The sequence below is a fragment of the Heterodontus francisci genome, chromosome 17 (assembly GCF_036365525.1).
Source record: "Heterodontus francisci isolate sHetFra1 chromosome 17, sHetFra1.hap1, whole genome shotgun sequence".
Classification (NCBI taxonomy): domain Eukaryota; kingdom Metazoa; phylum Chordata; class Chondrichthyes; order Heterodontiformes; family Heterodontidae; genus Heterodontus; species Heterodontus francisci.
In genome coordinates, this window is record NC_090387.1 from 29,949,152 (window position 1) to 29,967,223 (window position 18,072).

General features: G+C 41.9%; 1 protein-coding gene across 1 annotated transcript in view; it reads left to right on the top strand.

Annotated features, from left to right (window-relative positions):
* LOC137378580 (early endosome antigen 1) overlaps positions 1-18,072 on the top strand; it is a 1,009,825-nt gene that overhangs the window by 159,775 nt on the left and 831,978 nt on the right. The window contains exon 6 of the mRNA XM_068048885.1: positions 16,047-16,114. Coding sequence (XP_067904986.1) covers positions 16,047-16,114 — 68 coding nt within the window. The remainder of the gene's footprint in view (positions 1-16,046; positions 16,115-18,072) is intronic.

Here is an 18,072-nt window from a genome sequence, read left to right on the forward strand (position 1 = left end):
CATTCAATGTCATTACGATTGCTGAAACCCCCACTATCAATATCCTGGGGGTTATCATTGACCAGAAACTGAACTGGAGTAGCCATATAAATACCGTGGCTACAAGAGCAGGCCAGAGGCTAGGAATCTTGCAGTGAGTAAATCAGCTCTTGACTCCCCAAAGCCTGTCCGCCATCTACAAGGCACAAGTCAGGAGTGTGATGGAATACTCTCCACTTGCCAGGATGGGTGCAGCTCCAACAACAATCAAGAAGCTTGACGTCATCCAGGACAAAGCAGTCCGCTTGATTGGCATCCCATCCACATCATTCACTCCCTCCATCACCGACACACAGTCGCAGCAGTGGGTACCATCTACAAGATATACTGCAACAACTCACCAAGGCTCCTTAGACAGCACCTTCCAAACCTGCGACCACTACCACCTTGAAGGACAAGGGCAGCAGATGCATGGGAACACCAACACCTGCAAGGCCCGCTCCAAGCCACACACCATCCTGACTTGGAACTATATCACTGTTCCTTCACTGTCTCTGGGTCAAAATCCTGGAACTCCCTTCCTAACAGCCCTGTGGGTGTATCTATCCTACATGGACTGCAGCGGTTCAAGAAGACAGCTCACCACCATCTTGTCGAGAGCAATTCGGGGTGAGCAAGAAATGCTGGCCTAGCCAGCGATGCCCACATCCCATGCACGAATAAAACAAAAATTGCATTGCCTTCCCTGAGCGATCCACCCCCGGCACTTTGATCACTAGGGCATGCCTGTCTGGCCCCAGCATCCTCAGACTCCACTTATCTATCTTCAAAGTTGTACGACCATTGACACACCGTCATCCTGCAGGTGCAACCCCTGAAATGGCCACCATTTCATGCTGGCGCTGCTGAGCTGAGCTGATTGGGCCGGCAGCTGTTGGGGGCCGGCTGCCATCCTTAATAGGGACGCTAGCCCCAGTGGCGGCCACTTAATTGGCTGCCACCGGGAATATGCCACCCTGGGTTCCACCGCCGGCCGGAGTGGGCTTGCTTCTGGCTTTCAACCCCAGTGGTGGGACTTCAGCCGCCATCATAAAGTTCAGTGGTGCGAAAGGAGGCAATTTGATCCATCAAGTCCATGCCAACTGTCTTAGAGCAGTCCAGTCAGTCCCATTCCCCACTCTTTTCCCATTGCCCAAGTTTATTTACTTCAAGTGCCCAACCAATTTTCTTTTGAAATCATTGTCCCTGCTTCCACCGCCCTTTTAGACTGTGGGTTCCATGTCATTACTACTCACTGCATAAAAAAGTTCTTCCTCACATCCCCCCGCATCTCTTGCGCAAAACCTTAAATCTTTGCCCCCTAGTCCTTGTACCATCATCTAATGGGAACAACTTTTCTTTGTCTACCTTATCTAAACCTGTCATAATCTTGTGCACATCTGTCAAATCTACCCTCAATCTCCTTTGCTCCACGGAGAACAACCCTAGTTCTTCAACCTAATCACAACCTAAAAGCCCTCATCCCTGGAACTATTCTGGTAAATCTCCTCTGCACTCTCTCAAGGACCCTCACATCCTAAAGTGTGGTGCCCAGAACTAGATGTAATTCTCGAGTTGTGGCCTAACCAGAGCTTTAAAAAGGTTCAGCATAACTTCTCTGCTTTTTTACTCAATACCTCTATTTATGAAGCCCAAGATCCAATATGCTTTGCTAACTATTCTCTCAGTATGTCCTGCCACCTTCAAAAATCTATGCACGTGAACCCCCAGCTCCCTGTCCTTGCATACTCTTTAGATCTGTGCCTCTCCCTTTCCCTTCTGCCAAAATGCATCATTCACACTTTTCTGTATTAAATTCCATCTGCCACTTGTCTGTCCATTCTGCTAACCTATCTATGTCCTGTTTCAGTCGATTGGTATCATACTCATTGTTTGCCACTCCTCCAGGTTTGGTATCATCGCCAAATTTGAAATTTTACTATGTATTCCAATATCCAAGTCATTCATCTCTAGCAAAAAAAATAGCAATAGTCCGAGCATTGACCCTTGGGGAACACAATCCTCCAGTCTGAAAAACAACCATTTACCATAACTCGCTTTTTTCTGTCCATAAGCCAATTTTTTATCCAAGCTGACACTGACCTTCCTAAAATAAAAGCAAAATACTGCGGATGCTGGAAATCTGAAACAAAAACAAGAAATGCTGGATTCACTCAGCAGGTCTGGCAGCATCTGTGGAAAGAGAAGCTGAGTTAACGTTTCGGGTCAGTGACCCTTCCACTGACCTTCCTATTTCAAGTGCCTCAATTTCGTTAACCAGCCTTTAATGTATTACTTTGTCAAATGCTTTATTAAAATTCATATATACATCAGTTGCATCCCCTTCATCAACCTTCTCTGTTGCTTCAAAAAATTCATTTAGATTAGTCAAGTACGATCTGCCTTTTACAAATATGTGCTGGCTCTCCTTAATTAACTCGGACCTCTCCAAGTGTCTGTAGATTTTTTTTCCCTGATTATTGTTTCTGAAACCTTAACTACCACTGATGTTAAACTGAACAGCTTGTATTTGCTACAAATGTCCATACACCCTTTCTTGAATAAGGGCATCACATTTGCCACTCTTCAATCCTCTGGCACCTCCCCCATATCTAGGGAAGATTGGAAGATTATGGCAAGCCCTTCCACTATCTCCACCCCCACTTCCTTTAGTAACCTGACGTGCAAGGCATCTGGATCAGTCGACTTATCCACTCTAAGCATAGCCAGCCTTTCCAGTGTATCCTGCCTATCAGTTTTCACCCCATCCATTACCTCTACCATTTCCTTTTCTACCCATATTTTGTCAGCATCCTCTTCCTTTGTAAACTCTGATACAAAGTATTCATTAAGTATTGCAGGCTTACCATGTGCCTCTAGGCATATATAATCACCCTCTTTGTGCCTAATAGGACCGACCTCATCTCCTACTACCCGCTTACTATTTACATGCCGAGAGAAGACATTTGGGTTCCCTTTTATATTATCTGCCATTCTATTCTCATATTCTCTCTTTGCTAGTCTTATTTTCCTCTTCACTTACCCTCTCAACTTAGTGTATTTGGCCTGCTTCTCGCTTAAATAATTCATCTGACATGGATCATACACTTTCTATTGTTTCATCATGTTCTCTATCTCCCTCATCATCCAAGGAGGACTGACTTTCAAGAACATAAGAAATAGGAGCAGGAGTAAACCATATCGCCCTTGTTGGAATGTACCTAGCCTGTACCTGAAACATCTCCTTAAAGATCGTCCATTCTTCCTTTACAATGTTTCCTGTCAGACTTTGGTTCTATTTTACTGTGGATAGATCCCCTCGCATCCCAATAAAGTTAACCCTTTTCCAATTTAGAATTTGTACTTTAGATTGTTCCTTGCTCTTCTCCATTACTAGTCTAAACCTTATGATAGAATGATCACTCTTATCCAGGGGTTCCCTCATAGACATTTGGTCTACTTGGCCCTCTTCATCCCCAGCACCAGATCCAGCAATGCCTCCTTCTTTGTTGAACAGAGAAAATACTGATCAAGTAACTTCTCCTGAACACATTTCAGAAATTCTTCCCCACCTTTCCTTTTAACATGATCCCATTTGATATTTGGACAATTAAAGTTCTGCAGTATCACCACTGTATAGTTCTTGCACATCTCTGTGATTTCCCTGCAGATTTGGTCCTTTATCTCTCTCTCACTGTTTGAAGGCCTATAGAATACCCCAGTCGCGTGATTATACCTTCTGGCTTCTCAACTGTAAACAAATGGATTCTGTCCTTGTCCCCAACACTACAGTGTATTTCCTAATCAATACTGCTACGCACCTCCCCTGTCTTTCTGAACACTTTGGGGGGAATTTTATTCTGGCAGCGGGTTTCCTGACGTCCGGAGAAACTGACGCCAAGATCCCCGCATCACCACTTCTACAGAAGGCCTGCCGAATTTAGTGCCAATCAGGCTCTTAAGTGGACAGTGGCGGGCCTTCCATGGGATCAAGGACCCTGCTGCTGGGGACCCACCCTTGCAGAGTTGCCGGCAGCTGCAGCACCATCATGGAGGCGGTGGCTGCTGCTGCAGATGCAGCTACTGGAGGCCGAGGAGTGTCGCTGGAACCAGGTCCCAGGTAGGTTAGGGCGGGAGGCGTCTCACGGGATATGGGTCGTTGCGGGGATGGGGGGGGGGGGGTGTCGGGTAGTGGTGGAGGGGGGTTGGCAGCAAGGGCAGGGGGTGGCCATCAACAGGCCCCCCTTTCCCAATGCCGGGCCCTGGGTCAGGCACTAAGTACCTTTTGTTTTCTGTGCCGTGCTTCCCTTGCAGCAACAGGGCTGCCCGCCATACGGCTAATTGCGGCAGCGGGATGAGGCTCTTAATTGGGGGTTAATTGCCAGTTAAGGGCCTCAATTGGCGGCAGGGCAGGAAGGCTGTTCACAGGCCTTCCCGCCCTGGACTAAATTTTGGCAGAGGGGGGATGGTGGCGGGAACCCCCCACCCCGTCACCATCCCACCCAATTTTATGCGCTCCCCGCCACCAAACCAGCCGCAGGGGAGAGCATAAACTTCCCCCCTTTGTATCCTTGAATATTAAGTGCCCAGTCCTCACCATTGTTAACCACATTACCGTTATTGCCACTGCATTATATTCCCACATGATTCTTTGTGCTTGTCGCTCACCAACCTTATTCACCACACTTTGTGCTTTTACATACATGCATTCTAAACCTGTTTTTGCATTCCTCGTAGTCCTTCTTAGTCTTGTCTTCTTTGGCCTCCTTGTCTCGAGAGACAATGGATAAGTGCCTGGAGGTGGTCAGTGGTTTGTGAAGCTGCTCCTATCTAATATGGTACTACTTCCTTCTCTAGTACTATCCAACACTCTAACTCCTTTATACACCTCATTCCTCTCTTCTACGTCTAATTGCCGGTGCCCAGCCCCCTGCCAATTTAGGTTAAACCCTCCCCAACTACATTCATGAACCTCCCTGCGAGGACATTAGTGCCAGTCCTGTGAAGGTGCAACCTGGCCCTTTTGAATAGGTGCCTCCTGCCCCAGAACTGGTCCTAATGTCCCAAGAATCTGAAGCCTTCCCTCCTGCACCATGCCTCAAGCCAGCATTGATCTTCCCTATCCTATTTGTACTCTGGTTAGCACGCGGCTTTTTTTTAATGTCAATTATATTTCCTTTATTTCCTTTTATAATTAAAGTATCTGTTCCATAATGCCCTGCTTTAAAATCAGATATTTTGTTTTTATATAAGCAGTAAAAGAACATAAAATATTTAAAATATGGCAACACTGCAGAAAATGCAATTGTTTGCTCCAGAAATGAAAGGCACTGCACCAGCAAGCCTTAGCCCAAAGACCCATTTATTCATTTTTGGTTAATTCATTTGACTGTATTTTAATTTGATGATTGCTCAGATAAATAATACAGCATTAATGGTTTAAAGGGGATGTTTTACTGTTATTCTGACACACTTGAGGTGACACCCTAAAGTTCCAACTTTGGCCTCTTTCTATCATTAACATACACACACTTTTGTAATCTTTTCTAGAAGCGTAGTCATGCTTCATAAGTATGCTCATGGTGCGCAGTTCTATCCTGCTACCTCCTCCATGGACCCCAGAACTGTTGCTACTGTGTACATCTGCCTATCCAACATTAACAATTGAATGACCAAACATTTCCTCTGGCTAAGTGTCTGCAAAACCAAAACTCTCCTCTGTGGTTCCTGTAAACACCTACATGCCTCTGGCCTCTTTCATTTCCCTCCTTGGCAGTCGCCTCAGAATTAGATCAGCTGCATAGTACCCTGTCTTATTGCCTGATCTGAGAAAGGCATCCTGCCTGCATCCGATGTGGCATTTGCATTTTTTTATTTGTTAAACTTTGTGTCTACTTGAGGCAGTCATATAATATGCCCATCCATTAATGTGTGATGCAGGCAAATGCAGGAATTGCATCATTCAGCGGGATTCCCATATCTTTGCCCTTAATGACACTGATCATGTGAGTCAATGTTTGTTTTGGGGGGTGTTGTCGGGGGGTGGGGGAAGGCATGGTGGTGTGTCTGGCACTCAGCATTGCCAAAGGCAGCAATGGTATTTCAAAAGTTTTTAACTGCAATCTACTATGAAAGAAATGGTCTATTATTTTCTTTAAATCTCTATGACCCAGCCTACTGGGTTCTGCTGTGAGTTTTTTCATTACCCCATCTGAGACAAGTTCCATGGTTGTGTTGTTCCCTGTCCAATCTATGCAAGTAAGATAATCCTGTAATTTGGGAAGGAGTCACAGGTGCAATTGATGGGCAGATAGATCTTTTTCTCGCCCCATCTTAGCTGTGCTCCCAAAAGGCATCCTGCTGAATTTTGGCCCCATGGTTTTTTTGTGAAATCAGGATTACTTACTATATGGACCTTTTGACTGCACAAGCTCACCTAAACAGCCATATCAGTTTAGAATGCCACTTGCTCAAAGAGTAAAGTTAATTTGAGGGTATTTAATTTTAGCCTAGAAAATTTCTTATATACTAGAGATAGACCTGCAATTCTTGTATCACATTTGATATGAATAATTTTTGAATGCAGAATCATAGGATAGTACAGTAGAGAAGGAGGTCATTCGGCCTACTGAGTCTGTCAACTCTTTCGAAGAGCAATCCTTAGTCCCACTCTTTTCCATATCATTGCATTTTTTTTCCTTTAAATATTCATTCAATTCCCTTTTGAAGGTTACTATTGAATCTATATCCACGACCCTATCAGACAATGCATTCCAAATCCTAACCACTCATTGTGTAAAAATGTTTTCATCATGTTGTCCACGGTTCTTTTGCCAATTACCTTGAATCTGTGTCTTCTGGTTAACGACCTTTCAGCCATTGGAAACAGAGAGGAAATAAAGAGGAACTATCTAACCCTTCATGATTTTAAAGATCTCTATCAAATCTCCTCTTAGCCTTTTCTGCTGTAAGGAGAACAATTCCAGTTTCTCCAATATTTCCATGTAATTGTAATCCCCCATCCCTGGAACCATTCCAGTCCATCTCTTCTGTACCCTTTCTAAAGCGTTCACCACCTTCCTAAAGTGTGATGCCCAGAACTGGACACAATACTCCAGCTGGGCCAAATTGATGTTTTATGTAGCTCTAGCATAGCTTCCTGGCTTTTGTATTCTTTGGCTGTATTTATAAAGCCCAGGATCCCATATGCTTTATTAACCGTGCCACCTTCAAAGATTTGTGCACAAACACTTCCATATCTCTGTTCTTGCACACCCTTCAAAACTGTACCATTTAGATTGTCTCTCCTCATTCTTCCTACGAAAATGAATCACCTCACACTTCTCTGCATAGAATTTCATTTCCCATGTGTTCCCCATTTCACTAGCCTATCTGTATCCTCTTGAACTTTATTTCTATCTTCCTCACTGTACACTACACTTCCAAGTTTCATATAATCTGCAAATTTTGAAATTGTGCCCGGTACCCCCAAGCCCAAGTCAGTAATGTAACAGCAGTGGTCCTAGCATTGAACTCTGGGGAACACCACTGCATAAGTCCCTGCATACGGTTGATGTTAAATTGTATGAAATTCAGACAGGATCTGCTGTCAGTGTCAGCCTAGGATCACAGAGCTGGAGGGAGGTGGTTGCTGAAACTATTGCCACCACTATATTCCATGTCAGAGCTGGTGCTGCCCTGGGTATGTGGGCCTGGAGTGCTGCTACCGTCACTGGGATTGTGGAGGTTGAGGACTGCTACAGCTCGCTGGAGATCTGAAAGACCAGGATGATGTATATATTTTCCATCTCCCTGTGGCCTATATGTAGAATCTAGCAATTGGACTTAATTCTTCTTCGCTTCGCCCTGCTCGGTACTTTGTTTACATAGGAACATAGGAAAATGAGGAACAGGAATAGGTCTTTCAGCATTTTGGGCCTGCTCCACCATTCAGTTAGATCATGACTGATCTGCATCTTAGCTTTATTTTCCCTGTAACCTTTAGACTTCAGTAAACAAGAAAAAATGATGTTGTGTTCTCTCCCTGCCATTTGATGAGATTGAAATGCCCAGGAGTCACTGGATTTAGTAGATGGGCTATAATGACAAAGTCGCCACTTTTGCTTCATAGTACTGACGTCAAAAGGATTGGGTTGTTCAAAGACCAATTGCATCTCTACCAGGTATTTATTCAAAAGCTGAATGCTTAAAGACCATGAGGAAAAGAAAACCTACAATCACTCTTTAAACATATCAATTTAATTGATACCAGAGCTATGGAGTGAATATGCTACAAAAGATTCCTCTTTTTCAACTTTGGTCCCAAAACAAACTGCACAGTAAAACGGCATAAATAGGATTGCTAAATTAATTAATGCATTCAAAAATGTAACTGCACATATGTAGGGGAGCACTTGGGTAAGAGTGATCATCGTATCATAAGGTTTAGACTAGTAGTGCAGAAAAGCAAGGAACGGAATGAGGTGGAACATCTAGATTGGAAGAGGGCTAATTTCAATGCGATGAGAATGGATCTAGCTAGGGTAAAATGGAACCAAAGACTGACAGGAAGAGCTGTATTGGAACAATGGATTATCTTTAAGGAAGAGATGCTTCAGTTACAGGTTAGGTATATTCCAACAGGGGCGAAAGGTAAGGGAACCAAAAAGAGGGCTTCTTGGATGACAAGGGAGATGGAGATTATGCTGAAACAAAAAAAGATGTATGATGCATGTCAGGAGAATTTTTCACGTGAGAACCAGGCCATATATAATATGTTGAGGTGAAGAAGAAAATAATACTGGCAAAGAGGGAATGTGAGAATAGAATGGCAGTCAACATAAAAGGGAACCCAAAAGTCTTCTACCGGCCTGTAAATAGTATGCGGGTAGTAAAAGCTGGAGTGGGGCCTATCGGGGACAAGGAGGGTAATACATGCTTAGAGGTGCAGGACAAGGATAATATACTTAATGAGTACTTTGTATTAGTGTTCACTGAGGAAGTGGAATCTGATAAGATAGCGGTAGAAGCGGAGAGAGTAGAGGCAATGGATAGGGTAAAAATTGAGAGGGGGGAGGTACTAAAAAGGCTGGCTATGCTTCGGGTAGATAAGTCACCTGGTCCAGATGGCTTGCATTCCAGATTGCTCAAGGAAGTTGGGGTGGAGATCACGGAAGGGCTTACCATAATCTTCCAATCTTCCCTGGATACTGGGGAGGCGCCACAGGATTGGAGAGTGGCAACTGTGACACCCTTATTCAAGCAAGGGTGTAAGGACAGGCCAGTTAGTTTAACATCAGTGGTGGGTAAGGTTTTAGAAACAATAATCAGCGAAAAAATCAACAGACACTTGGAGAGGTCCGATTTAATTGAGGAGAGCCAGCATGGATTTGTAAAAGGGAGATCATGCTTGACAATCTAATTGCATTTTTTGATGAAGTAACAAAAGGTTGATGAAGGGAATGTGTTGGACGTTGTCTGTAAGGATCTTAAGAAAGTGTTTGATAAGGTACCACATGGAAGGCTGGTTAAGAAAATTGAGGCTCATGGAATAGGAGGGTCAATGTCCAATTGGATTAAAGAAAATTTGCTTAAGAACAGAAAACAGAGAGTCGCAGTAAATGGTTGTTTTTCAGACTGGAGGATGATAGACAGTGGTGTTCCCCAAGGATCAATGCTGGAACCACTACTTATTTTGCTATATATAAATGACTTGGATCTTGGAACACAGAGTTAAATTTCAAAATTTGTCAATGATACCAAACGTGGAGGAGTGGCAAACAGTGAGGATGATATGAACTGCAATAGGACATAGATAGGCTAGCAGAATGGGCAGACATGTGGCAGATGGATTTTAATACCGACAAGAGTGAGGAGATGCATTTTGGCAGAAGGATTAAGGCAGGGGTCGCTAACATGTCAATTGCAAGCTACTAGTAGCTCGCCGACGGTCTCTGAGTAGCTCGCCGGCGGTGACTGGAGCATAAGAACATAAGAACTAGGAGCAGGAGTAGGCAATTCAGCCCCTCGAGCCTGCTCCGCCATTCAATACGATCATGGCTGATCTCATCTCGGCCTCAACTCCACTTTCCTGCCTGTTCTCCATAACCCTTCAACCCATTACTAATTAAAAATCTGTCTATCTCCTCCTTACATTTACTCAATGTCCCGGCATCCACCGCACTCTGGGGTAGTGAATTCCACAGACTCACTACCCTTTGAGAGAAGTAATTTCTCCTCATCTCTGTTTTAAATCTGCTACTCCTTATCCTAAAACTATGACCTCTCGTTCTAGATTGCCCCACCAGAGGAAACATCCTCTCTACATCTACTTTGTCAATCCCCTTAATCATCTTAGATACCTCAATTAGATCTACTCTCATTCTTCTAAAGTCCAGAGAGTAAAGGCCTAAACTGCTCAATCTCTCTTCATAAGACAAACCCCTTATCTCTGGAATCAATCTAGTGAACCGCATGCACAGTGCGGGAGCTGGAGCTGGACGGCAGTGGTTGTGTCGGATCCGCACTGAGTAAGAAACCGCCGAGGAGAGGAATGGAGCTGGTGGGTGGGCAGGGAGTCTTTCTAAACACCTGGTGTAGGCCTCAAACATCCCCAATAAGAATAAAACAAAATACTGTGGATGCTGGATGTCTGAAATAAAAACAGAAAGTCCTGGGAATACTCAGCAGATCTGGCAACATCATGGAGAGAGAAACAGAGTTAACGGTTTCAGGTCTGTGACCTTTCATTTTCTGATTTCCCCCATTTTCTCCTTTTATTTCAGATTTTCAGCATTCGCAGCATGTTCCTTTTGTTTTATTACAGGCATTGCTCACAGAACTGAGTCGAGAAATACAGCCAGTTTGTATCGGGGTGGGTGTTGGATGCAGAATTCGGTCCCTGGCCTCCTGTGTCGGTCTTTCTTATTGCATCATCTTGAGCTGGAGTGCAGATGGTGGAAAAGCTGCTGGGTTTAACACCAAGTAATTTTGAGCCCAGTCGGGCCCAAAAATTTCCCATGTGTGACTGTCAAGGGAGGTAGATTCCAGGGGAAATGAGTTTGCTAAACAGACACTAACCACTCAATAAAGCCTCTGCTGGGCTTCTGGACACCAGCAACTAGTGATCTCTTGACCAGGCTTGCATGGAGTGTCAATTATCACATTGAAATAAATTTAAGATCAGTTTTCCTTCCTATTAAATATAATACTATTCTTTTTTCCTTTTTGGGCCTCCTTATCTCGAGAGACAATGGATACGCGCCTGGAGGTGGTCAGTGGTTTGTGAAGCAGCGCCTGGAGTGGCTATAAAGGCCAATTCTGGAGTGAAAGGCTCTTCCACAGGTGCTGCAGAGAAATTTGTTTGTCGGGGCTGTTGCACAGTTGGCTCTCCCCTTGCTCCTCTGTCTTTTTTCCTGCCAACTACTAAGTCTCTTCGACTCGCCACAATTTAGCCCTGTCTTTATGGCTGCCCGCCAGCTCTGGCGAATGCTGGCAACTGACTCCCACGACTTGTGATCAATGTCACAGGATTTCATGTCGCGTTTGCAGACGTCTTTATAGCGGAGACATGGACGGCCATAATTACTATAATGTAATTATAATAGCTACATATTTAGTTTGCATTTATCTATCCATATTTTTTCATTACATGTTTAACTAGCTCACTATGTTTTTTGTTTATCAGAAGTAGCTCTCTCTAAAGAAAAGGTTGGAGACTCTTGGATTAGGGAGAGGTAATATATACTTAATGGCACAGTTCTAAAGAATGTGCAGGAACAAAGGAACCTGGAGGTGCATGTGCATCGATCTTTGAATGTGGCAGGACATATTGAGAGAGTGGTTAGGAAAGCATATGGGATCTTGGGCTTCATAAATAGAGGTATTGAGTACAAAAGCAAGGAAGTTATACTGAACCTTTATAAAGCTCTGGTTCGGCCCCAACCTGAGTATTGCGTCCAGTTCTGGTCACCACACTTCAGGAAGCATGTGAGGTTCCTTGAGAGGGTGCAGAGGAGATTTACCAGAATGGTCCCAGGAATCGGGATTTTAGTTACGAGGTTAGGTTGGAAAAGCTCGGGTTGCTCTCTTTAGAGCAAAGGAGATAGAGGGGAGATTAAAAAGAGGTGTACAAAATTATGGCAAGTTTAGATAAGTTAGACAAGAAAAAACCATTTCCAATAACTAGTAGTACAAGGACTAGGGGATATAGATTGAATATTTTAGGCAAGAGGTGCAGGGGGAACATGAGAAAGAACATTTTTACGCAGTGGGTGGTAATGCCCTGGAACTCACTGTCCACAAATATTGTGGAAGCAGAGACAGTCAATGACTTCAGAAGGAAATTGGATGGGCATTTGAAGGGAATAGATTTGCAGCACGACAGGGATCGTGAGGGGGAGCGGGACTGACTGGATTGCTCTGTGAAGAGCCGGCATGGACTCGAATGGCCGAATGGCCTTTTATGCCATAAATGACTTAGTAGATTCCCTTCAATGGAATTTTAACTGCGACCTGAGATTATAACTAAATTTTAATCTTTTGTCCTTCAAAGAGTGACACCTGTAGTCAAATTATGGTGAAATTCTGCAATTAGGCACTATTCGAATGCGATATAGAAATCCCATCATCTGATGCCACAGATGACTTTGCCGGAGGAGTCTACGTTTTTACACATATCTTTTATGTATCTTTGTTCTGACTAGAATTGTGTAACACCCATAAAGAACAGACCAATTACTCATTAAAAACTTCAAAGAACGTACCATTTAACAAAGAGAAGCGTCATTGTCTGCACGGCTACTGATTATCGTAATGCAGGCAATGTGCTCATTAACTGATTTTTTTTCTATACCTAAACGTCTCTTCGGTGCCAAATGATCTATAGCTTTTTTTGAAAACCTGATGTTGCTTAATTTACAGAAGTTAACACATATTTAAAAGGAAAATTCTACCTGTGCTATGATATCAGAAAACTTTGGTACATCTAACACCACAGGATAGCAGGATAATTGTTCTTTTGCCCCTTTTGGAGAATTTTTGTTCATTGCTGTCAACTGAACATGGCTATAATCATTCAGTGAATACTTATAAGACGAGAAAAGCTGCAATGCTGAAAATGCACATCAGATTAGTCAACACTCATAAGGAGACAAGACAAGCTCAACTTACATTATAACCATTCTTCTTAAGTTATTGGGTGTGACAGTTAATTCCAAAATGTTAGCTTGCCTTTTTTTCTATTTTATTGGATGTTGACTGATCTCTGTATTTTCTGTTCATTAATTGGATGCTGAGTTTTCACCATGTTTGCAAATTAGTCACTTTCTTTACAATATGTTGCTTCATTTCTATTGTTTAGGAAAGGTATAGACAGTATGAAACCAATTATATTTCAGGAAATTTTAATTATGTTTCAAAATATTGTGCTCACTGAAGATTTATTATGAATGTTCCAATGAGAGGCTATTTATGTAACAGAACAATACTTATAATTGTTGTGCCACCATTAGCTCCTACACTGTTGGGGAAACAGCAATTTCATTAAGCTAATTTGCTTGATTCAGACTGGAAAAACTTGTAATAGGTTAAGGCCTTGTGTTTTACTCAGGGCTTTGAGAACTCTTTTTAAACAAAGGTTGATACAATGAGGACATACTGTGTTTCCGGAAGCCTCTGATGTAATTTAGATTGGTTATATCTTGTCATTAATAGGGAATCTACATAATTTCTTGTAATACATTTTGAATCCAAAAAGGAGATCTAGTATACATTGTACCTGATATTTGTATTTAAAAAAAATTCTTACTAAAAGCATTTTGATGATAAAAGGAACTGCTTCCATTTATTCCATTTTAATAGTGAATGGTACTCTGAATTATAGATTGCCAACAATATAATCATAAAAATATGTTTAGAAGCTGTTTCTCATGGCACAAAAATGCCATCAAATACACTTACAGATTGCTCCTGTTGAAAAACCATTCATTAAATATGCAGGCTTTTTTGTATTAAGAGGAAGCATTCCGAATACTACAGTGCTAGCGAATATAGATGTCATTAAGGTTTCAAGTGCTAACTTTTCATTTGCACAGAATTTGACAGTCTACAAAGATGCAAAGTCAGTGCATGCATATAAATAAGTACCATCTTACCAAGAGCAGTGAAAAGTGGTGCCCTGAATACCAACGGCGTTAAAGTCATCAGTGACTGAGTGATAATATCCGTTGGGTAAATTAGTGAAAGCTGTGGGAGAGATTTTTCTGTAATTCAGTTATGCATGTAAAGTAGATCAAATATTCAGAAGTGGAAAAAGGTTATCCATATTGATAAATCCATTTAAAGGCAGTTGAATTGGAACTATTCAGGACTATAATAGATGACTGCATGCACACTTATGTCATTATGTTTATAATTCCATGGCAAACGCTCCAGAATTCCAACACCATTTGATTCGAACTACATTTACAAATCCATTCCTCCAGAAGAAAAAGCAGAGACTTCGTGCAATAAAATTTAAATTATTTTGTATCCAACTGATGCTCGCTATTTTGCATATTATTATACCCATGTAAAGAACAACAGCGACATCTGCATGTTCACTGCACAAAATGTCGCAGTCAGTGTCTGGCTTTTTTCGCCAGCTAATTGTACAGTAGAGTCACGACATGCCTCATTTGAATATTAATATTGGAAACAAAAGCGAGAGTGAAGGAAAGAACAAAGTGGCCTAATTTCCAAATGAATTCATGTGTTGTACATCAGCAACAGATTTCCATGCTTAATTGTCTTTTTAGTTTTCCCAGGAAGTAATTTTGATTATCTGCCAGAACTAGGCAATGTTGGGGTGAATGAATTAAACCATTGAGAAGATACACAAAGGCCCGCGATTACTATGTTATTCATGTATGAAAGTGACAAAGACCCCACTGTATCTGTCGTATGCGCATAATAGGCTTTCAGACTGAAATAATTGATTAATCGCATTAATGGTTTAATAGTGGCTATCAAAATCAGATGCACGCTAATTTGTGCAGAAATAGTTGATGCATGTGCTCTCTTACTTTTAGACAAACAAACGTTGCAAGGTAATGATCCACGATATCACAATCTTCACTTCTGACATTCTTTTTTTAATTATAAAAAAGTTTCCATTTTCTTAGAAATTAAGGAATTATTAGCACAGCTTCCCTGTAGAACAATATTTCCCTATTAACAGGATCCATGTTTCCTTAAATCTCCTTTGTCGTATCATTTTGAATATAATTTTTTTTAATTGCTGTTATAATAAAATTAGGAATCCACAATGATTTCCAGCCACTGTGTTTGAGATGTAACAAAGTCAGCAGATTAAAAGGGGGAAAAAAAAGCAGACAGTCCATTGAGCATACCAGCTTTTCTGATATGGATCATATGAGACTCGCATTGTATTCATCCCACTCTGAATACCCCATGCTTAACCAGTTTAATGATATGCAAATGAAATATGCATAAAACCATTCTACTGTAAGATGATTAAACACTGGGGACGTTAACTGCCACCACATGACTGTTTGACTGTAATAATTTAGAACATTCACTTTGATTGCGGCGTATGGAACCTAGCAGCTGGTAGAGCCCGTGACCCATTTAACGTTATCCCTCTGCAGAGAGCTTTTTTCCCCTGAACGTCGGTTTTCACAGGCGCCGCTGCCATTGTATTCCAGCCAAACGCTCGTAGATTCTTTGCACAGCACAAACGCCTTGTTAACAAAAATCTTCTCCATTTGCATTCAAAAGCACATACTTGAAAATGAGAATATACATTAAAAGATAAATCCAGAACTCATAAATTGCCCAGAAGATGCCAGGTTAAAATCCATCACCAGCAGGTTGATTCGGCAGTGTATACAATTTGCATCATATGTGTGGCACTTAAAGAAGTTGCGGAAGTATATCCATTACATTGCTGCTGTTTCATGTTGTTTTGTAAAATCCATATGTAATTATTTTCAAAATTTCTTTTGTACTTTTGTCCCTTTTGTTTTCAGCTCTCGTCGGTAACGCTGCGTGCGATGCCAACTGAACACCTTTCGGGATCCACGGCAACACTTCCACCGTAAGTAAAAGGCACTCCTCCCAGATAGTGAAACATTTTGTTTTCCCATTCAGTGTACTGCAGGATTTATCCAAGTAGCACCTTTAAACCTTCTCACTTCAAGTTTGTACACGTCGCTGTGGCATCCCTCCTCCTTCATTCCCATAGTGGATCTTGTAAAAGGCTACAGATCGGCCCATTCATCTCCCTGGTGATAGCACTGAATGCAGATAAATCTCAGGCTGCCTGCCTGCTGCAAGAGTATGATTTTTATTTTCCTTGTATACCTGGGTCAATTGATGGTTAAAAACACATTCCGGATTAAACAGTAAATCTCCAATGTCCTGTCAGTAAGTATGTGAGCACCAAAATTGCCTTTATTCCCATTTTTGTAAGGTGCAAGGTATAATTTTTGCACAAATCCTGATTTCTTTTTCTCTGTCAACTGGCAGTACCATGCAGACATGTATGCTTGGTTCAGTCATTCCCCATGGCATCGGATAGAAAGCATTACTCCAAAGTAGTTCCTTTGCTTTTTTTTGTTAGTATTGTTTTTGTAAACGAACTTGAATAGAAAACAAGTCGACATCGAACAAAACACTGGCTCATGCTTTGACAGTTGGCCATATTGCCCCTGGCACCATGTCGTTGCTACTGTTTTTTCATCTCCTGGCATCCTTCGAAAAGGCAGTCGATGGCATGGCGGCTTTTGTCTTCGAAGGGAGGAAAGTATCCGCAATCGCTTCTGCACGGCCAAGCAAAAGATGATTAAACACAGACAGTGCACACATCCTTGTTTTCAACTTGAAACATGTCCTCTGAGGAAGGATTTACAGTGGAGCGCATGGTAATCCTGCCAGTTGCGCCTTCAGATATGACTTCGTGTTTGCTGTAGGGGTCTGGATAATCTCCCTTGGCTCAACAGTTCTGACAGACGTACATACGGGCCCTAACATACCCGCTGTTATCAAGAGAACTGTGGCGCTGCCAGTGAATGGATGGCAGTGTGCCAGCTCTTGCCATTTGCGCGGCTTTCTATAGACTTGACACTAATTAACATAAGGGTTAATTGATTTTAAAAGCTGAAGAATTACAGTTAACATTCCCAAAGGGTAAACACACCAATAGCTTGGCATTACTGCCGTGCTGGCGCAGGGAAGCCCGCAGCAGCAGCAGGAACAGCATCGGCTGCTTATTGGACTATAGCTGATGGGAGACGACGCTTTACAGTCTCATCTGCTACAATATGTTGCAATGATATTTTGTTATAAATAATCAAAGCCTATTTAAATAAAAGCTAGAATGAAGTTGTAGAATAATTTTTGTCATAACACCCTCGGGCTTTATTGTAATCTGTAAATTAGTCCCTTCTGTCATATTTGATTAAGTAATTATCAGCATGCCGTTTTACCTAACATTTGAAAAGATGAGGCAAAGGGGAGAGGCTTTTAAATTTTTTAAATACTACTCTTCTGTAACCTTCTTGCTTTGCAAGACAAGGTCAGAGCTGACTAATTGGCTCAGGTGCTTAATTTAAATAAAGTACCTCATTAAGGCAAAGTTATTTCCTGCAATTAAGGAAAAAGAAAGAAATGAAAAGCTGGAGCATAGATACCTGCTTTACTTAGATAATTTCTGATGGCTACTGAAGGAATTTCCTTTACAAATCGGAGGCATGTTGTACAATATAAAATCCTTTTTCAGTAAAAAGAACTTGGTTTGTGATATCAAAGCTTGCTGAATAGGAGGCAAAGAAAGGAGCTGTAGCAATGTCAAGAATCCATTATGTAAATGACCTTCATTTGCATGTATCCTACGACTAGAATATGTAAATGATTGCATAATTTAGATCTGGCTGCATCTGTCTGAAACTATTACAATAAGTTACAAAATGGGATTGCAGAATTCAAAATTAAAATGTGGCACATTTACCGAAATAGATAATTGTTTTTTTCTAAGACAATAGGAAATTTGAATAT